The sequence below is a fragment of the Prinia subflava genome, chromosome 3 (genome assembly GCF_021018805.1).
Source record: "Prinia subflava isolate CZ2003 ecotype Zambia chromosome 3, Cam_Psub_1.2, whole genome shotgun sequence".
Lineage (NCBI taxonomy): Eukaryota > Metazoa > Chordata > Aves > Passeriformes > Cisticolidae > Prinia > Prinia subflava.
Window position 1 is genome coordinate 31367191 of NC_086249.1, and position 22748 is coordinate 31389938.

Below are 22748 nucleotides of genomic sequence, written 5' to 3' on the forward strand. Positions count from 1 at the left end.
GGTAGTTGTTGCTATGCATCAATCCCTGCCCAAACCAGTTCTTTCACTTTGGCTATTTAATCACTGGCTAGTAATATTAGTGGCAAGAGGAATTTAACAGATGGGGTAGTGCTGGAGTAGGTGGAAACTTGTTGAGAAGGTTATAATAATTTGTATCACATGTTACAACATTTTTTTGTATTTAAACACTGAGAAAGGCACACTTTTTATCACCTCTTGAGCTACCGTGAAAAATCTTTAACCATTTAAACATCTTGAGGTATACTGTAGCTTTATTTTCCTTCATTGCTTAGGTGTCAGCAAAATTTATCGGGGGGAAGAAACATGGAAGTGTGTTACAAAATGTTTGGAGAAAACAGAATGGAGAAAATATAGGGGAATGGCTCCTTAAATCTCACATACATAGCTGCTATACAGCAATTTGGAGTGCTGAACTGCAGCCCACTGCACTGTAAAAAAATTTAGTAAGTATGTAGTGAGCAATGAATTCTGCTGAAACTATGTTAACACAGGGCTTCTTAACAGGCTTATGATATCAATTTCTTCTGAATTCCTTTGGTACAAGCCTGTTTGATGAACGACTCACAAGTTAAATCTTTGGGAGCCTTTTAGAGGCTGATGAGACCAGGAGATGTGTGCCAACAGTTTTGAGTTATAATCAAAGATGTGGATCAGCTTAATCTTTATTTTTTTTTCTTTCCTTTTTTTTTTTTTTTTTTTTTTTTTAATTAGAAACTGACAAAAGCACTGCCAAACTTCTTGGACATGGGAATGCTGCTAAGCCTGAGCAATAGTTTAATGGGAAAACTACAGTTTTGGAAATTTGTGGCTAAGCAAGCTCAGGCTTTGGAGGGGGTGGGCTGCTGAAGGATATAGCATGAGATGTGCAGCAGCCTTAAATTCTCACTGCCTATCCTGCGAAGGGCAGGAAATTCCCCAACCTGTGCAAGGTGTCCCTTGCTTCATTAGACTTGAAGAAATCATTTCCTGAAGTAACAATGGTCTTTCCTTGAACTCCGACTGGAAGAGTTTGAAAGCACAGCTTTGCTATTCCCAGATGGCTCTGCATCCTGGGAAGCAGCAGCAGCCCTGATTTCGCTAGAAGTTCATAATTCATAACTTTGGCCTTTTCCTAGTTAGTTTTGGCGTTACGTCACTGGGGTGGCCTCGGCAAAGGCAGCACCGGCAGCCCCCGCCTCGGCCTGCTGGGCAAGCCTCCGTTTTCCTGGCACAGAGACAGGGAGAGAGGGGAGAAGGTTGAATTGAGAGATTTTGTAGGCAAACCACAAAGACAAGGGGGGCAGCCGAGTCTGCCGGCCCTCACGGGCGGCGGAACGCTCCTGAGCGGGGCCGGGCTGCGCGCCGGAGCGCCGCCGTCTCCGCGGCAACCGCCGGGCCGCGGGAAGATGTCCGCGGAGGGCGGGCGAGGCGCGGCCCGCGTCCTGTTCCGAGCCCTGCCGCAGAAAACCTTCTCCTGCCTGCAGGACAGGGACATCGCGGACCGACTCCTCAAATGGTGGGGGGGACGCCCGCTGCGGGATGCGTCTGTTTAGGGGCGGCGGTGGCACAGGCGGGCAGTGCTGAGGGCTGGAGCCGCTACCGCGCCCGCCGGACGCCCGCTCCCGTGGCGGCGGGTCCGGATCGCTTTCTCGCTCTCTCTCCATTTTTTTTTTTTTTTTTTTTTTTTTAATTTTTATTTTTAAATTTTTTTTATTATTTTAATTATTTTATTTTATTTTATTTATTCCCCCAAACCCCTTTATTTCAAGCCTCCTTGATATTTTCCAGGCAGGCGAACCGCGCCTTCCGAGGTGTGAGGCGTCGCTCCTCGCCTCCCACAGCGAGCCGCGATCCATTTCAGCTTCGCAGCGGGGCTGCAGCCCGGCTCGAGCCCTCCAACGAAGGGCTGGAGGCGCTTCAGACTGAGAAGGGGGTGGGAAATAAAGTGCAAGTGGTCAGAATAGGGCTTTATGTATGTCTTCAGAATGTTTAATCTCATTTTTTTCATTTCAGGTCCATGCAAGGCAGGATCACAGCACAAGCGTTCAGTTTTGACCAGCAGTTTAAGCCCTACCAAAAGGATGAGTTTCTTATGGTAGTTCTAAATCCTTTGTATTTTAAGTTGACTTCCCCTCCCTCCCCCTCATGAAATTTAAGGTACGGGAAAACTGCATAACAGTGCACAATGTAGCAGTGTTGAATGCTACTGGCCTGCTCACTGTCTCCTTGAAAGGAGGTGATTTAGGTGTGGTGCTCAATCTCTGACTTTGTGGGTTAACTGTATTGTCCAGTAAAAATATTTTAGTTTGCATTAATGTTACTCTGCTTTAAGAGGGAACAATTTAGTCCTTCAGGATTCCCAAGAATGGAAATCTGAACTGGATGCTGATCTTGGCTGCAGCGTTTCATGTTGGGAAGTCCAGCTAGCGTTAAGACTTCAAACAGTGTACACTCTCACAGCTATCAGTAAATTTCTCACAGTAAATTCACAGTGCAATTAGATGTGCATGTGCACCACATACCTGGAAATACAACTTTTGAAATTCATTGGATACCATTGCTTTATACTAGAATTTTGAACTCCCAGCTTTTTGAGACTCAGATCTCTTGCCAGTTTTGTTTCCTCCATTTCTGTAGTCTGCGAAGTCAAATCTCATCTGTTTGCAGACAGACAAAACCCCAAACCTGCGGTTTTAAAAACAGTGTGGATTTTACATCTGTTGTTTTAAAAACAACTCTTTGATATTTTGTATATCTACTTTATATTGTTATCCTGGATAAATAATTCAGCCTCTTTATATATTAAAAAAATTCACACAGAAATGCACCAATATTTATTTCAACTTCCACTGATAAATATTTCAAATTATTGAAGTTTACAAAATACCAATTTACCCTCTCAGTTCTTGTCTCTTTTAAATTAAAAATGTAAAGATATCGCTGTGAAGTTACGAAATCTGAAGAGGTGTGAAGTAATTGTGAATAAAGCACCAGTACATGTAATATCTGATCTCTCTGTCCCAGAGGGGTGATAAAGAAATTTAGTGATGCAGAAATTGAAAGATCCATCATTTCATTTTTCTTAGCAGTTTCTTCAGTGATTATTCATTCTGTATGCATATACATAAGTGTGGATTTTCTTAGTCAGCTTATCTATCATGGAAACTTGCCAGCATTAATATCTATCATGGAAACTTGCCAGCATAGTCATGTTGGCCAATAATTCCAACATTACTGTGCATGTCTCCTTTTAATTGATAAATCAATAAAATTGAATTCTTCAAATCTTACTGTGGAATATATCCTCCATCCCTTCAATAACTTATGAATCTCCTCTGCATCTGTTTAATAATTTTTGTGTGTCTTTACACTTCTCAAAGCTTCAAATTTCTTTAAAAAGGGTAAATTTTAAAATCATACTTGGCATTTCATTTTTAACTTCAGCAACACTGTATGCAGAGATAGAACTGTTTCATGTCTTCTCAATTTTCTGTACCTCCATGAATTTCATACATTTTTGTCTGTTCTTGGACTAAAACTGCTTTATTATAAAACTTTAATATTACATATATAAATGTGCACCTGAAGATACTCTTTATGTATAAGAGACACTGAGTTACAAATGCATGGATTGGGTGGTGTGATATTTAATGTAAAAACTGAAATATCATGTGGAATCTACTTACTAATTGGAGCCTTATAATTTGGATTGGAAGTATCCAAGGCACTATAATTGATGATTTTATGTTTCATTTCATTAACTTGTTTTCTCTTATTTGAATATTATAGGCATTTTTTAATGATCAAAGTGTGAACTCCAGTTTAAAGTTGCTGTCAGCTTCAGGACAATGGACTACATTGGGTAAATTTAGAATAAATTAATCTTAAATTTAAAAGCCTGTGTTTTACCTACTTTGCTCTAATTTACTGTTTTCTAATAATGACAGTTCATATTTGTATGTTTTCAGCTAGCCGAAATATCTTTAAAAGTTACTTATTACACTAAGTAAGAGGAAGAGATTCCACTTCTAGAATAAAATAACTAAACTGTCACCTTTTATGCCTTTTTCTTTTGACCCCTGCATTGTTCCATAAACCATAAAGCACCTGAAGCTTTTTATAAATGGTTTGTGGCATCCAGTTGACCTGGTCATGTGTCCAGACATAAACAACTGCATTATTTGAGGAATTATAGTAGTACCTTATTCAGAGAACATTTGGAGAAGGGCTTTCTTCTCTAGCTGCAATGGCCTGCCTTGGGACAGGTGTGAGATGATTGCTGTATTACAAATTAAAGTTGGGAGCAGGGGATTGCTGGAGCACAGCCCGAGCTGGTGTAAATCTGCTGTGTGTGCAGCCCTGGTGATGGAGGCACAGCAGAGCCCCAGGGGACAGGTTGCTCCACTTGCAGCCATGCCCTGAGGGTCACGTCAGCTTTGTTGCCATATCAGAACTTTCTGAACACGCTCCTTTAGGTCTGGAGAGGCAGATGAGATACTAAAGCAGCACGGCCAAGAGCAAACAGCAAATTTATGGCACCTCTTTGAAACTGTGTTTTTCATTACGTAAATGGCACACAGAAATTCACGGCAACCACGTGTGATAATGTAATGGTGTTTTATGCAGAAGGTGAACTCTGATATTGCCAAAGGGATTTTCCATCATAGGAATATCTTAAAAGAGGGTAGCGGGAAGCCCTCGTTTCTTTTGGTTTGTCTGCAAATATTACTGTGTGTAAATATTTAATGGAGCTTTGGGAATTTTCTAACTTTTCCATTTCAGCTCTTTGGAATTGGCATAGGTTTTTCCCACTATATACAATGACACTAGACATTGCCACTTTTTTATCAGGAAAAATCCATTTTCCAAACACTTTACCCAACTGTTAAAACAATTGAAATATATAAAATGCAAAAAAATTCCTCAAGTACCTCTTTAGGTTCCTCTTTCTCTGGCAAGCAGAAAGAAAATAGATGTATTTTAAGCCAGTAGTAAACCTTTTCTTGCTTTAGACAGGACTTTTTTTAGGCTATCTGTCTAGTCTACAACTTGACAGTCCCTGTAGCGGAGGTCAGTAGGTTACATACCTTGTGTTAAGAGTGGAGGGTCTCTTGCCAAGTAACCCAGCTTAATTCTTGCTTCTGCTCTATCTTCTTTCGCACAGAAGTGAAGCATTTTGTCCCAAGGACTGGAAGGGTTTCCTTTCTAAATCCTGAACAGCTGGTATACCCTGTTTGCTCTTAAAATTTCATCTTCCCATTCTTTGCCTATTTTTGGTGAGGAATGTTAGCACATTTTTCTATACTTAGTCTTCATGTGCATTTTTTGAAAATATAGTAGGAATTAGCTGTGAGTGGGAGGAGGTAAAAATCATCTTCCAGTATTTTCTCCTTCAGGCATGCTGATACATTAATCCAGATATATCATTTGCTTATCACTGTGGAGTAACTGTAAAATAACATTCCTTAACATGTTGTTAAAAAATACTGTAAACCTGCTTATTTTGATTTTTTTTAATCTGAAGAAAATACATAGTCTATGTTGATTCAAATACCACATTTGTTCTGTTACAAACAAAAACATTAGTAATTTTTTTTATGGGGGAGATAGTTTGAATGCATAATATAGGTGGGATTTAGATAGATCCATAGAAACCTCCCTTCTGCTGTCCTTGAGCTTGGGCAGAAAGTATTTATGGACCCACAGAACAATGTCAGTATTATAAAGGAAATTAATAAAACATTACAGTAAAGTTTGTTTTCATAATCTTTTTATCTTTTTTAAGGCTGTGGTCTCCTATCACCTTTTCACTTATGTTTTTTGTCCTGGTTGAATTCCACAATACTACATTATTTCAAGGACTCCAGCTTCAACATTGTTTGAAATAAAACATTTTAGGTAAAAACATTTTAGGTAAAAACATTTTAGGTAAATGATATATAAGGATATTCTCTAGTCTTCTTCCTCTGATCAGTAAGATACTTAATGACCTAGTCTCACACCAAACTTTTTTTGCCTGTTGTGGTAGGGATATTTTTCCCCTTCCTTCTGGCTGCATGGCAGAGTATCTGATATTTCTGATGTGCTTTAAGCCACCTATTCATGTGTTACTCTGATATTTCGAAAACAGAAGCAGCAAAAGGAACAAATTTGATGCATACCCATTTATGTATTGAGTCTTGTGTTTTTTAAATAGCTGCAACAAGAACTAAACAGTCATTTTTCCCTGGATACATTGCTGGCCTTGCACCTGTCAGCAGTCCTAGGGAGGCAGGACTGTATCTGCTTAAGCTCAATTAACACTTGAAAATTTATCTTCAAAGGGATAAAGTTACCGTCTATTTGTGTAAATAAAAAATTAGGATTTGCCTAAAAAAGGATTCTTGAGTTGCCATATGTGCTTGAAGCTTCAAAGATTTCTGTCTTTAGAATGGGGTTTTAAAGCTTGGAAGGTAATCTTAAATCAGCAAAATTTAAACTACTATAATAAGTTATAATCTGCAAAGAATTTTAGATTTTATATGAACCCACAGATCATCAGCCTTCACCTTTTACTTTTGAAATACCCTATTTTTTTAATACTGAGCACTGAACTTGCATTATATATAAACTATTTTGTAAATAGTAAGTTACAAGATGTTTTTCTGACGTAAACAACTTCCTTAGATTATGGAGGAATTCTAACCATACCTAGTCCAGGGTTTATCTGCCCCACACTAGATGTTTAAATTAATGATTTGTTAATCTAAAAGCATACTGGCAGCACTTTATAGATATTCCAGAGTTGGTTGTTATAATAAGCTTAAACTGTTTGAGGATTTCTCAGCTATTTGTTTTCCAGTTGTAGAGTTGTGAAGGCATTTCTTCTTCTTTTACTGCTCACTTTTATAGTGTTATAAAAACCTATCACTCTTGTCCAGGAAATTCTGAATTTCAAATCTCACCTCTCAAACAGAGAGTAGGACCTTCCAGTGTATTTAAACTTTTCCATGTGCATTTTGATTTTCTGAACTACTGAATAGATTACAAAGCTCTTGATATTTTTTTTATTATTAAAGTTTTCATAAAACCTTTTTCAAAGCAGAAGTCTCCTTCCCTTTCACCAATAAAATCCTTATAATTTAAGGCCTATAAATAGCTCAATTTCCTATGCTTTTGGCTCAGTAACTGGATCTTTCACTTTCCTCAAGTCATTTAGCATCTGATGTTTGTTCGTTGACTCAGGTTTTAATGTTAATTTTAAAATAATTTGTGTGATAAAAGGTGATTTGGTTCACACTAAATCCCTTATAAAATAAAAAATTCAATCTCTGTGAAAGGGAATGAAGAATTAGAAGTTAGAGGAAACTGGAAGTGTGGGGGTGGGAGGAAGTACAAATAAATAAATATAAATAAATTTGGGGTTTTTTTTCATAGGTTGTAAGGCTGTAATTAATTTCTGACTTGTTTTTGGTTATGTAATGTGATTATTTTTTATAGTCACTGTGTGTACAGGTAGGAGAATGTACTAAACCTTTTATTCTTTAATAAAAGATATCCTTTTTCATAACCATTGTTTGTAGACAGGAAGCCAAGCAATTAAATGCTGTGCTTTTGTCTTTAACAGATTTTCTTGACATCACAATGGTCCAATAAAATAATTTTTAAATTTCCTGACAGTATTTTAGCTTAAGTAGCCATATTTTCAAGCTATCAACTTATAACTCCTCTTTATTTTTTTTTTCCTGGTATTGACTGGTTGGGTGATACAGTTTACCCAGGTCTAGGTATTAAAATGCCAGCCCTACTTAACCTATGAATAAATAGTCTCTATGTAATAGTATATGGCAGGAATCCCAAGGCTTTCTGCAGATGTGAGGGCAAGAGAAAATTCAGGTTATGCTATGCTTACAAAGATTAGGATTGGAGTGAAATGATAGGTGCTCTTGGAAGCATCATGGTTCATGCATCCCTTTATGGCATGTTTCTGCTCCTGAAATACTGTCATCTAGAGGGAAATTTGGACACTTCCGAAATAGTAATGCTTGGTTATCCTTTAGGTCAGTTTGTCAAGACAGCACTGAATTTTATCTTTAATTGTATGGTAAAAAGCCTTTAGATACTGTGATGCTGCTGGCCAGTGTCCCCTCAAGGGAGCCTACAGAGGAGGAGAGATAAGAATAAACTCATGGACAGCTGGAATGTTGTGAATATTCTCCCTACTAAGACACATTGCCCTTGTGCTCATTCGTGCTCTCCTCTCTCCTGTTCAGAAGCACTTTGAAGGGTGTTCAGGCAGACCTGGAGATGGGTAGAAAACGTTCTGACATTTGGGCTGAACACTTGGACTGCAGAGAGCAGACAGGACTGGGCTGAGTCCAAAGCTTCTTGAACATAGGGCTTAATGCTATTTGAGATGCCATAAGTTATCCAACACCATGCAGACAGATTTGTAGATGTAACACTGTATATAGAGAAGAGATGTGCCCTTATGGACTGATACCTCTTTAAGGAAAACACTGCAGGGCATCTCAAATGGCACCAGATGTCTGTGAGCAACAGCATACAGCCTTGGATAATTTGCAAGCAGAGAGAAAAAAAATATAGAAAAATATATTCTGTGTTTAATGATTACAGAGATAATACTCCAGATTCATAAAGGAAGTGCTGATAGTACCTTTTTCATCTTCTGAAATAGCTGGTTAATAAAGCTTACAGTGGCTACAAAAGCACTTTCGTAAAAGTTCAATGTAATACTTTACAAATCAAAAATTCTTCGAGGCTGTGTTCATTTTGGTTTTTACTTTGTGGGATACTATAAGCAGCTACTGAGCTTCCCTACTTCATCGTGCCAAATTTGGCATATGTCCTCAGATGCTTTCAGGCTTAAGCTGTGGAATATGATTTTCTAAGGGTGTGATCTAATGTGATGCTGGGTTCACACGGTGTTCCATCCATCCCTAGTTTCGGTTGATGGTATTTACCAACAGGGGGAGCAGAAACATGAGTCTGAATGGAAAGTAGATGAATTTAATGTTTTCTTTACACTTGTTTCGTTCTTGTTTCCTTCTTAACTTTCTTTGGCACTTTTGTTTTTATTTTGGAGGGACTCTGTGATTGAGTCATACTTACATTATTTACGGCTTTTTTTAAAACAGGAAACATGCAACCAGCTTCCTATATCTTCCAGGTTCCAAAGTGACAAAAATTGAAGCTACAGTGGTACCCTGTACACAGATTTCCATGTCATTTTTTGATCGGCTGTACTCTGAAGGAATTGTTCGAAAAACTGGAACTATTGTGAAATGTTATGATGACTATTATGATGATATTCTCATCTCTGATGAATTAAGGAAGGTCAGTATAGTAATGAATAATTTATTCTCATTTTTCCTACTCTATTAGGTACTATAAGGACACATTTTTCAGGTTGTTTTTTTTTCTGACAGTGGTAAGAACAGGCATCAATAGCCATGGTTTAGAAACTAAGGCACTGCAGTGCCTTAGTGTGTGAAAGCAGTTACTTGTTTCCCAAGTGAGCCTTCTTTCATTTTTAGGAGAGAGAAAAAGGCAAAGCCTTCTTCTACCCACCAATGTCTCAGGTAGTCAGTACTGGGGGGTGTGTGGGGAAATGCAGCTGCTCATTTGCTTAGGAGGGGGAAACAAAGGGTGCCAAAGAGAAAGTGCTGTGATTCTCAGAGCTGTAGGGTCACCCAGCCTTCCAAATAGTGCATGAAACTGAATGTATTTGATAGCTACATCCTGAAGCATTCCTGGACAGGAATGCTGATCAAATCATATGTGAAGGCATTTAAAGAAGGCCATCTAAATACATTTTCTCTAAAGCAAAAGGAACTATGGAAGAGGGAATTATTTTTCAGTGTAATACTGGAAAATGACTAAATACAACTCCGGAACAGGCCTGCAATGTTAAACTGTTTGTTATACTCTAATGGAGGCGTCAGAAAGCAGATTATCTGAAAAAGCATGTCTAACAATGGCACTCTTAATCAATGTATGTTTTTACTGTGTTTCTTTTGACTTCATAAGCTAAAATAATTTTTTTAAACTTATGTTTGTGTAGTATTATTAAAGCATAGTGTGGGAGAACTGGATTTTGCTCTTCCTTGTATATATAATCAACATAAGTACTAAATAATTATAGAGTTGCACTCATTTGCACTTGGCAAATCCTTTGAAGGCAACGTATTTGAACCAGTGACACTGGTTACAGGATGTGGCCTGAAATACTGGTTTGTCTTGTGAAGTTCTGGGAAAAGGTGAGAACTCGAGCTCGTGTTTGAATTTCAGATGTAGTTTGTAGCCTAGCAGTTCAAAATACTATGTATTTATTTATAAGCTGGGTACATGTGAAATGCTCTCTGAAAATTAAATATATTGTGTGTAGGAAGGTTAGAGGCAACACTTAAAATTAGAAATTATTTGGGTTTCAGTGTCTTCCCAGTTTCCCTCCCATGGAAGTGATGTGTGTGTGTCAGCATTTGCAAGTTGAGGGTTTAACATTGGTTTGAAACAAAGGTGATTCTTACTCCTAAGACAGCAGAAAGAATAAGGGGGTGACCTTCAAATTAATTAGTCAGGGCTCTAGGACAGAAGACTGTAGGGGGCACCAAACTGTCTCCTGGTGTCAGAGCGTGGCCCTTGGCTGCAAGGCTCCATGTTTCTTTCCTACCTGCCATGTCTTCTCTTGTTTCAGCCAAGGAGGCTGGGACATGAATGAGGTGGCCATCCACAACAGTTGTTGCCCTGATCCCTTTTTATTCAGGGGTGCAGTTTGTTTACTCAGGTTGTGTAGTTTTGTTATAAAGAGGGCCAGAGAGCAGTGGGCTCATGTCTTTGACCAGTTAGCCTGGGCTGGCATCTGCAGTTTGGCTGACATGATTCAAATGTCTTGTAGCCATTGTGAGTTACAATTCCTGTCCACATTTACATGAATCAGTGCTGACACCAATCTAGCAAGTCCTCTGTGTTCACATAATATCTCAGCAAAAGGCAGGTGAGATGCATGGAGGCAGCTGGGTGCATGTCTGGCTAACCAAGGCTGCAGATCAGGGCTCACTGGAGCCTGCAATAAAGAATGATGGGAGTCTGAGTGATCTCCTCTGGGAGATCCTCAGGATTCTTTTACAAATGTGAAACAACTGTGTCAATCTAAAAGAGAAAAAGCAAATATTACCAAAAACAGTTACCAAGTTGATTAACAGCAATTGATATATCAAATATGGGTAGATTATTTTTCAGATTGATTGTTTAAGTAGCACTACACATAAATGACCAGTGACATAACAAGACTTGAAAAATACTCCTCTATGTCTTTTGGACACAAATCTGACAGGGATTCTGTTTTATATGTAAGAATTTTGAACCTCATTGCATCATTTAAGGATGCAATGAGGAAGAAGGATTTAGAAATTCGTATTTCTATCCTTCCTCCATATATTTTATATGGACATAATTTCTGTGTACCATACAGCATACCAGTTGCTTTATTTATAAACTGAATCTTGAATAATTTTTTATCAGTTTGACTTCCTTGTTTTTTCCTTGTTCCACAAGGTCTTGCTTCTGGAGGATTCTGATCATTATGACTTATTCACTCAATTGGATCGCGAGGAGTTCCTGTTCTGTCTTTTCAAGCATTTTTGCATTGGAGGAACTCTTTGCCAGTTTGAAGATGTAGTTGACCCATACTTAGAAACTACAAAAGCTTTTTATAAAGACTTGGTGAGGTAAGTGTTGCTCACTTTTTGTACAACTGTGTGCATCTACTGTCCATAGATACTTTGTGTCGATTTGTGTAAAATTATTGTACATTACTGCTTCAAAAATGGGGCTGTTATTTACCTGCAAGATTATTTGTACCAACTGTCAAAATACCATGGAACAATGGTAGTAGTTCAGTGGCAAAATATATGCAATTTTAATTGCATCAGTCCCATGTCAAAATATTTTTTATATTTCATTTATGGACATTGATGGTTTATGATTTGTTCCCAATTTAAAGATACTTTTTCCTGTAATCGTCTCCTGAAAACATGGCATGGTACAGGAAATAGACTGTGTCCCCACTGTCACTGATAAAATATCAACAATTAAGTCTTGCCTGTATGATCTTGGGCTGCTTTCTATTGGACTGCTTTTAATTTAGATTTTAAAAATTGAAATAATTAGTTGAAATTTTCAGTTCTGTATATTTTTTATCCTTGCTGATTTTTTTTTAATACCATTGGATTTTGGTCTTCCTAGTTCTGCAAATACACTTCTCACAGTGTAGAGCTGAGGGTGATAGAATCTTGCTGTTAACATGACACGGTGAACTAACACACATTTTACCAGCTTTGGGGTATGGAATTGTTTGGAACTTTATTTGAGGGGTTTTTTCCATTGAGATTAGAGGTAGTTGATCAGAGGTTTAGATTCAGACTGAAACCACAATTTTCACCCTTCTCTGATATATCCATATGCTGACTTCTCTGATTGACAAAACTTCTTATTTTCTCATTGCTGGAAAATGGGATGTAGTTATTGGTTATACAGACTCATTCTTAGTTAAGCTTATGGGAATATAAATATTGTAAAAGGTAGTACTCAAATTTTTGTTAGTATGAGTAGTTTTGGTATTTTCATCTCAGATGAGCATCAAGTGGGTTCTTCAGAAATGCAGCATCTGACATAAAAGGATCCATCAATGTTTAACTCTACCCTCCCTTTTCTCTTATATTATATTCACTCTGCACTTGAATCAAGCTGCTTGTTCCTTCAGTCGTCGGCCATAGTGACTCTGCATTGACTGCAGCTGTTTCTGCTCTTCTATTGTTGAATTAATCTAGGACAAAGTGCAAATCCAATCAGTTCCTTCACTTTACTGCTCCCCTTTGCTACTGAGTTGTTTTATCCTAAACATGTTCAAGTTCTGTTCTAAGCCACTAATTTTCTTTACCTTCCTATCTCCTTAAACCTCTTTCCATTCTTTTTCTTTTTCATGCTGTAAAATTTGATAAGGATGTTCTACTTAAAACAGAAAAAAGCCTCTGCCAATAACCTCTCACAATTTCATCCTGCTTTCAAAGTTTACATTTTCTATGTCCTTAACCTGTTCCCTTTGTATTTTCCTCTTGTGTGCTGCTTCTGTCCTTTATAAAATATTTAGGAGAAAATATTTCAAGATCTATTTCTGTGCTGTTTGGGTTTGGTTTTCTTTTTTTTGCCAGTTGGCAGATTGCTTTCTATCCTCGCAAGTTCTGAAGTGATGTAACTGATCTTCAGTATGTGTCTACCGTGTGTCTCTGTGTTTCTGTGCCTGTAAATGTCTGCTGGTTTCTCACTGCCATAGGAGCTGGTGTTAGCACTGGTTACAGCTGAAAACAAAACTTACCATTTCACTGAATCTTTTATCTTTCTCCTTTGGTACTGAGTTCTTTGTCAGTCCCATGAGAAAAGCTTTTCATCTTGACATTTCAGACCTTTCCTCCCCCTTCAGTATCACAGTTGTCTTTTTCTTGGTCTCCTTTCTCCCACTCCTAGTTTATCCAAAATGATGCTTCTGTTTTATTTCCACTGTGTTAAGAGAGAAACAGACAGTGACAGGCTCTGAATAGGGATACTGACAATCTTGACTTAATTTCTTATCTTTGGTCCATGCTGTGCATGGTGTTACCTCATTCTTGCACAAATTACACCAGAAAATAAAGCAATTAAAATTATTTTCTTATAGCCTCTTATTATGAGTAAAAGATTGCTAATGATAGTAGTAATCTCTTAAATTCTGTTTACCAAAAAGTTCACCCTCAAATTCCTATGAATACCAAGTTTTGTTTAAATTCTTTTTTAGACTGCTATCCTCTGTCTGGTTTCATTGTATCTTGGATTACAGTTGCATTGGACACTTTCTACTCTTTGTGAAGTGATATTAAAAGCTTTTCATAGTATTAAAAATTCTGTAAGCTGTACTGTCCCTAAGGTTTAATTTTTATGTTTGAGGATCAGAAGGCTTGTTAAAAAACAAATTGATATTTCAATAATTATTAGCTGCTGGCTGATGACGTGCATTGAAAAATTAGCTGCCACAGATGAATTCAGCCTAATAACAGTGAGCTTATGGATGTATAAACTACCACTGTTTAGTCCTGTTACAGTATTCCTTATGGGCAAGAGCCTTGGCATGAAGAGTTCCACAGAAATGCCTTTACTGCTGGGAGCAGCAGACTTGTTAATGAGCTTTTCCCTACTAATCTTTATTACAGCTTTTTTTTCTGGCCATAGCTGAGTTCTAACTCCAAGGCACTAGCATTTAAAATAGTGTCAAAGGTTTTGAGGTTTCATTTTATTAAAGCATTTCTAGGTACATTGCTTTGTTATGAGAGAATGCAATAAGCTTTTTGAAATTAACAGCTCTACATATTTTACAAGCTAGGGACTTCTACATATAGCTACTAAATGGCAGACTTTTTTTCTTTACAAAAAGAGTGATATCTTATTACTAAAAAATTAATGCAAAACTTGTAGTCTGTTACTACTCCACTGGTAATTAGTCTGTGATCAGTTGAATCCATCCAAAATTCTAGTGCTTAGTGTTTTATCCTGTGTAACCTAAATAATTTCAAATCCCTTGTAGCAGTATTTTAATTTAAAGAATGTATTTACATGAAAAAACTTGTTAATTAAAATATAATCTATGAATCTCTGTTGATAAATCTTTTCCTCTGTACTTAACCCCTGATTTTTCTGGCAGTGTCTCTCCATGGTGACAGCTGCTGTAGCATCTTGTAGTGATTGTTTTCTTCTCCTTTCTTAATCTCCATCTCCATGCCCTTTCCCCCATAATGAATGAATGTATGTGAAAGTATTAAGTTGTTCTTTTATTGTTTGAAAAGCTTAGTAAAATATTGCCAATAAGGATAGAATATAAATAAAGCCCAAAGTGAATAGAGAGACCATGAGGATGTTTGTTCTTCATAAAAAGAGAAGAGATGCACATTAAAATGATGAACTACCATGTCCAATGAATAGTTTAGAAGTTAACAATTTGAAAGAACAAAAGAACATGGGGCTATTAACATTATTTTTAAGGAAATACTATCCTCTTCAAAAGGACAAGATAGTTTTTTTCTAAAACCTTTCAGCAGAAAAAAAAAATAGAGCAAATGAGCTTGTCAAAGGTAACCTCTTGGTTTTCTTTCAAGTCAGCAAAGGAAGAATCTCATCTGATTTTAACAGAACAATTTTTTGCCTTAAAAAGTAACCAAAGTACTGGAAATAAACATCTGAAAAATGACTTACAGGAAGCTAACCACAAGGGGAAAATTTCTCAATGTCATGGAATAAATAGGAAGACTTATTCTTTGTCAACTCTTACTTTGGTATCCTACATATATATATATATATATATATATATATATATATATATATATATAACATGAAAATTAAGAAACCAGAAATTGATAGCATCGTTTTCTGACAGAAGAATCTGAAACCGGAGTAACTTAAATACCACTGTTGCTTTTGAGGATGGTGATATCTGGTAGAAGGCAATAATGCCACTAATCCTCTGTGTCTTGTTCTGAAAGCTGTCACTCTTTCCACAGAGATGGTTGAAGAGTTTCTGAACTGCTGCAGTTACAGCCTGGTGTGTCAGCACAAAGTGACATCTGTGTTAGTTTGCCGTAATGTGCTGCTCCGCAAACTGCAGTGGTTCAGAAGCTGAGTCATGGGGCAGCTGAGCTGTCCTGCTGGGAAGGCAGTCATCTCCGGAGGGGTGGGAAGGCAGACAGCTGGGGTCACTACGGAATTCTGCAAGGCAGTCTTCACCCACTGTTGAGTATGTCAACATGTCAGATGCAACAAAAAGTTCTGAGAAAGCCTCGTTACTGACTGACCACAGGGAAGATCAGCTTCTCAGTATAGGTTCAAGCATGACTGTGTCATTACTCTACAGATGAAATCAGTTAATTGGAGAGTCAATCTCTTTTACTGGCTGCAGAGATTGAGTCAACAAAGGTGCTTTTGGTTGATTTGGGGTTCGTTTGTTCTTGTAAAAAGAAGCTTTGCCAAAGCATGGGTAACAGGGGACTGCTGTCACAGCTTGGACCTGGTGTGGTGTTCTGGGCTGTGTTTCACACATCCTCTTGTGACTCGTCTATGCTGGGACCTAGCTTGGGAATGGAACCTATTTGTGACAAGGCAGGTTTTGACCTATGCATTTCTTGGAAGTGTGTAAGTATGGAAGTTTTTAGCCTCAGCTGTTCCACAGTGAGTTAATGTAAATAGGAATTGCAAAATTAGATAAATGATAGCAGTTGCATGATTTAATTTCTGAAGAAATTTAAGCATCACTTAAAGCAGACTTGAAGAAAAATGATATATTAAAATACTTTAAATAGGTTGAGATGCCTGGGTTCCTTGCAATAATATTCAGCATTATTAGTAAATGTGATGAAAGAAATGGCAATCTTCACAATACACAGTCTAGAAATATAAAAGCTCAGAACTAATCCTATCCCAGGTTGCATAGCTGACTATATATGCAAAGTTCCAAAGGAGTAAAAATAAACCTAAATGATAATTAGTTACTAATTAAAAATCAGCTAAATATGTCTTCACCAGTACTGCTGCTACTTCTTGTAGTCTGTATTAAGATGCATTTCACTTTGCAGGTTTCTTTCTCAAAGAATATGTGAAAACATTTTTATGAAATGTTTAGCTCCATATATTTTCATGTCTATCGAATTGAAAACTCTATATTTGGAATCATCTAGGTCTGGGTAATATTTCTGTGCTTTAGTAGCTGAGAACAGTAAAACCAAGTCAGATGACTAGATATATTCAATATTTTTCAGTAAAATGTCATAATAACCATGTTACCTAACAAAGGCCATATAGCTTTTCATGTTCAATATGACATAAGTTGAATTTTAGCTATAAATTTGACATTCATAAAATTTGAGCAAAGACACAGTGCATATGTTTAAAATATATTTACTAAATTAAAGTCTAATTATCAGGACTTATCATATATATTAAGTATGAATTATACCTCTGTATTTCAGTGTTCAAAAGAACCCTGAAACAAAAGAAATACATATTATTTCTACAGTCTTCAGAGTGTCTGCATATGTAAGTATTGATAATTTTTATATGGGATTTTACTGGCAGTAATATTCATAAAAGGAAAATAATGAATTGACTTTTACACAAAGAAAATAAAATATTCCATTTTAATGGGTTATTTTCCCATAGTTGTCATTTTTTTATTCATGAACTCTTTCCCTGATCTCATCCTGTTTCTCATCTTCTTTACTAACTCTTCATTAGTAAAGACCAGCTAAAGTTTTATTTGGTAGCTCACTAAAAATAGTGATTACAGTGGATTACAGTGGAACTTATAATAGTCATCCAGAAACTACTTAATGAAAAAAAGAGAAAAAAAATCTTGAGTAATTCTAGGTTTAGATAATAATAAAACTTCAGTTAACAGTAAGGATCAAGGATGACTTCCTAACATTCTGTTTTTTGAAATGTTGCTAGAGCTTTGTGAATAGCTTGTATTGCATCTGTTTCTGTAAAGACTGCAAGGAAGTTTAGTATACAAAAAGGCTGGGGTGGTGAGATGACTGCTAACCTCTTTTCCCCTCCCTTGTCAAGTCTCATTCCTATCTGTTTCCCTTGCAAAATCATACATTTACCATCAAGATAAGTTTGACAACTGGCTGCCTGTTTACTAGATTCAGCATATCTGTCATTTAAGTTGTTACAGTAGTATGAACTACTTCAAATTCTTCTTGAGTAACCAGAATATGTGATAATTAAATGTCAGATAATGTGCCCACTTTCAACAGCAGCAGCTGATGTCATTTCAGACTGCACAAACTTCCTTGTAGGTTGCCAACAGCCCAGTTGTTCATCCATTGGTCATCATCTTTTAAGTACTTTATGATTCATAAAAGGCTTTTGAAAATAAACACTTTATGGGTGTATCAAAATTTATCTTTCTACTAGGTTGCAGACTGTAATAAAAATAAAAAAGCAAACCCTCATAACTGGATGTTTTTCTGTTTTTACTACTCCTTTCCCACCTCTGAGTCACATGCACTGTTGTGAACTTTGCAGATTTCTATGTCTAGGTAGATGGACATTAAAGAGCTCCCCTAACTGTGTTGGCTTTAAGTTAAATAACATCAGTACTATGAAGAAAGAAACAACAACCAAACTTTAGCAACTTTTTGTAAACAAAATAGATGGACAAAAGAAGATCCAGTGTCAATGCAGAGCAGGCTATCTGCCTTGTACCCTTGAAGGAAAATTGGGCATTACTGCACGTTCTGAAAATTTGTGGGGTGAAGAATAATTCTGAAATTACGGTTTCTATTAAAGAACATCCTGAAGAATTTTCTCTCAGAAACCAGAAAGGCTTAAACAGTGGATCTTTACTGTTTGACGATTATGTGGATCAAAACTACTCCACTCCGCTTGGCACATACAGGAAGGACACTTCCTGGAGCACAAATGTCTTGTGTTTGTGATGAAAAGTTTCTCTTGAGGAGATAACTACATTTCTGCAGTGGATTTCGTTTCTGAGTTCATTTGATAAGTAACTGTAGAGTGTTATTATAACACTTATGTTGAGCTGACAATTTTTAAGCCAAGTGTTCTTGGTTTATATCTGGAAGAAAAGAACATAACCTCCTAGCCTGATGTAAATAGATAAATAATTTTTTAAATAAATAAATTTTTAAAAGCTCATCTTGTAAAAGTGACTTGTGCAGCTGAACACTATTTAAAAACGGTATCTAAAAAAGCACACTATTAGAGATGTAAATATCTCAAGGTTTTAAGTTATAGTTCACAGAATCACAGAATATGCTGAGTTAGAAGGGACATACAAGAATGCTCAACTCCTGGCCCTGCACAGCACATCCCCAAACTTCACACCGTGTGCCTGAGAGTGCTGTCCAAACACTTCTTGAACTCTGTCAGGCTGGTGCTGTCAGACCACTTCCCTGGGGAGCCTGTTCCAGTGCCCAAACACTCTCTGGATGAAAAACCTTCTCCTGCAATCTAACCTAAATCTCCCTTGACTCAGCTTCGTGCTGTTGCCTCAGCTCCTGTCCCTGGTCACCAGAGAGAAGAGATCAGTGCCTGCCCTTCTCTTTCCCTCACCAGGAAGCTGTAACTGCAGTGAGGTCTCCCCTCAGTCTCCTCCACGCTGAAGAGAGCAAGTGACCTCATATGCCACTCCTCATATGGCTTCCCCTTAAGGTCCTTGACCATCATCATTGCCCTCCTTTGGACACTCTCCAATAGTTCATTGTCTTTCTTGTGGCACCCAGAGCTGCCCCCAGCACTGGAGGTGAGGCTGCCCCAGCTCAGAGCAGAGGGGACAATCCCCTCCCTTGCCCAGCTGGCCATGCTGGGCCTGATGCCCCCAGGACAGGGTTGGCCCTCCTGGCTGCCAGGGCACTGCTGCCTCATGTTCAACCTGCCACTGACCAGGAGCCCCAGGTCCTTTTCTGTGGCACTGCTCTCCTGCATCTCATTCCCCAGGCTGTCTGTACATCCAGGGTTGAACCGTCCCAGGTGTAGAATCCAGCACTTTCCCTTCTTGAACTTCCTATGGTTAGTGATTGTCCAGCCCTCTAATTTCTTGAGGTTTCTGTTACAAAGCTCTGTAGTCTTTAGCATCAAAACCTGATAGACCTGGGCATCACAAGAGAAATAATTTTAGATCTTGTGACAAAGTACTCTGAATGAACTCCAAATACCCTTGAGAGCTCTGGAGCTTTGCATATAATGAAACACTTTTACAGCTGAAGTATTGGAATGCTTACTGATATTTTAGAACTTTCTTTATCTGAACTCAAACTGTGGCAGTGTTAGAAATCAGAATAATGCAGAGTTTATTCAAGAAGTAGTTAAAAAAATTGTCAATTACATTATGCAGTTTTGAGAATGTTCAGCAGTATTTTTATTTCTGTTTTAAATCATCAGCTGTGTTGCTACAAGGAAAAATAAAATTATCCTACTCTAACATCAGTAAATCAATCATTACACCCCCTGCATGTGTGAACCAAAGTCCACACTGCAGATGAAATTGGTAAGATTCTTAACTTGTGTACATGCATAAATGTAAATATCAGAGCTTTTATGTTCAAGCATTTTAGGCATTTTATGACTTCTTTTGGGAATTAAAATAAATTTGAGAACCCTTTTCATTTAATTAGGTTATATTATTTTCCTGATACCACATTTGGTATATTGCTTGAAATGCCTCATCACCAGAACTTACATTGTTTTTGTTCTTGAGTTGTTGAACAAATTTTTAGTGGGCTCACACTGCCTCTAAACAGTCAAAACCTCAACTGCCATCCATCAGTTCCACAAAGACTGCAGGAGTGGGATCCTCCGTAGCAATGGGAAGAGTTTAACAAGCAATCACATCTTGATGTTGCTCTTATTTTTTTTCTTTGGTTACATGCATGAGCTTAGGTTATTTTTGGATCAAATTCCAAAGGCCTTTTGATGCTGAGCACTATAAAATCTTAAAATTTGCTCTCCTTACTGCAGTTGAGAATCCAGTGTTTGTTACACATGTATCATTAAAAAAACACCTAAAGAGAGCTAGGTATCCTACAATTGAGGCTACAGAGCTTCTATGCTGTACCGCTTAAAAATAGAATACTATTTCTAGCTTGTGGCATTTGACTACCATTGGAAAATTCTGGGAATAAACATTGTCAAATCTCTACCTGTCTAAAACAGTGCTTTTATGAGCACTTAGCTTAATTTAAGATTTAGGAGTTTAAATAATCCCCCAAAGGAAGACAGCAGAACATCTAATAATGGATTCATTCTCTTTGAAATAGCAGGAGAAAAATGGGGTCCCAGTAACAGCTAAAGGATAAAATTCACAAATGGTCCTTGGTGCAGAAATGGGAACTCAGCTCTTTTCCTTCTCAGCTGACTGACTTAACCATTGAGAGAGGTTACAGTTTTCATGTTTCCTTGGTCCAATAAAGGACAGATTATTTTATGCAGAGAAGACAGCTTCAACAAAAGAATACGAGAGATGTGGAATCTGGAATAGTCTTAATCTGTGAGTTTAAAATTTTCCTGGAGAAAATGAACAGTATATGCAATATAGCAGCTTCCCTCAACCAAGAAAAGTGTAAGAGAACCTGCGTGTCTTCAACTGTTGTACAAAGATGTTGGGGAGCGGGAGAAAACTGTTACATGTTTTAAAAGAAAGGAGGTGTCAGCTACATATTCACTGATCTTTCACATGTTCAATTATCACACTGACTAAATTAAAAAAACCCAATCCTATAAAAATCGCTCCATCTAGTTTCTGGATCCCTACTGGATTTGAAGTGTGTCCAGCTGTGCAGCTCTGTCAACACTGAAGCTTTTATTGACATGAGCAGACGTAGGATGTTAACAGGAAGAGCCCAGTTCTCATGCTGATTGTCAGCTGAATGTGTTTTTTCAGAACCAGGATTTTGCAGCTAGGTGTCTAGAATCCCTTCAAGCCCTTTCTGAGGACTGGCACACAAAATGTTTTCAATAATAGTTCAAAGTTGATAATGTGATCTGTAATGAGCGTTTTGCTTAAATGCAAATATTGGAACCTGAACAGATGCGTTAGCAAATGTTAAGTGAAAAAAAAATACGGATGGAACAGCTTTATGTATTAATATAGAGCATGTGATTTTTTTTTCTCTTTCAAAGGAAGCATGATGGGCTGTTGTATATTTAATCACTTGTATTTTAGGCTCTAATTGTGTAAAAACATGCTTACATGTTTAATTTTACATTTTATATGAATATTGCATTTACCTCAAGGTTATTTGATACATCCAGCCAGAATTACTATGCATTTTGTAATGTTGGGATCCTCATGGGGACATAATACTGTTTAAATCAGCTACGGTGTATCTGTTCTATTTTGCTGTGCAATGAACAGTTAAAATTGGAACAAAATTATTGACTCCAGATTTTATTAATTCCCTTACAGATATCTCTATTGTCCCTAATACTGTTTCGGTTTTGTTTCTTTCTTTCTGTCAGGATGTTAATGGCCTGTGTTACCCTTCAAGCAAAAGCCACCAACAGACTTTTGCCTACTTGATTGTGGATCCCTGCAAGCGACACGTGAATGTCCTGTATCACTGTTTCGGTGGAAGCCTATTTACTAACTAGTTACAAAGCTGGCTGCTCCCCCGTTTTATAGCGGAGGTTGCCTTCTTTCTGTTGGGTTCAGGTGGGCATTGCATAGTTAGCTCCACTCCTTGATGACACTCTCGGAAGTGCTTCCCGTTCGCTCAGATGTCACTGTGTGGTTAGTGACAAGTTTTCCGGTATTTATAATTCTTCAAGCTGTTTCCTTGCCCGTTGCCCCCCTTCTCTCATACGTTTTATCTAATAAAAAGTATTTCTCTAGAGGTCTCGTCATTTTTATGAGCCAGTTTTACAGACCCGCGACGCGTAACTGCAGGCGAGGCTCTGCAGTCGGTGAAAGCTCTGCGGAACCGGGAGAAAGCGCGGGAAGGGACCTGTGGGAGGGGTCCCGGGCCGATGGCCCCTCCGGGCCGCGAGGGAAGCGCGGCCGCCCCTCCCCACGCCCTCGCGGAGCGGCCTCCTGGAAGCTGGGATAGAAGTTAGGGAGAAAAAAGTTCTGGTTGGCGGCAGCGCTCCGTGGCGGCCGCGGGCGGGCGGGCAGGCGGGCGGGAGCGGCGCGGGCGGGCGCGAAGCGAGGG

General features: G+C 38.0%; 1 protein-coding gene across 3 annotated transcripts; it reads left to right on the top strand.

Moving 5' to 3' along the window:
• Positions 1-791: 791 nt before the first annotated feature.
• On the top strand, positions 792-22431 carry CFAP300 (cilia and flagella associated protein 300). Of its 3 annotated transcripts, none has more exons than XM_063394546.1 (7): positions 796-1516; positions 2014-2095; positions 3790-3862; positions 9170-9336; positions 11557-11729; positions 17046-17112; positions 18106-20618. In XM_063394546.1, the coding sequence occupies exons 1-7, from the start codon at positions 1407-1409 to the stop codon at positions 18121-18123; spliced, it is 690 nt and encodes a 229-aa protein (XP_063250616.1). In that variant the 5' UTR covers positions 796-1406; the 3' UTR covers positions 18124-20618. The 3 variants fall into 3 exon arrangements, with proteins under 3 accessions (XP_063250617.1, XP_063250616.1, XP_063250615.1); XM_063394545.1 differs by lacking the exon at positions 18106-20618 and adding an exon at positions 22060-22431 and having other exon boundaries at positions 810-1516; XM_063394547.1 differs by lacking the exons at positions 17046-17112; positions 18106-20618 and adding an exon at positions 22060-22431 and having other exon boundaries at positions 792-1516.
• The last annotated feature ends 317 nt before the right edge of the window (positions 22432-22748 follow it).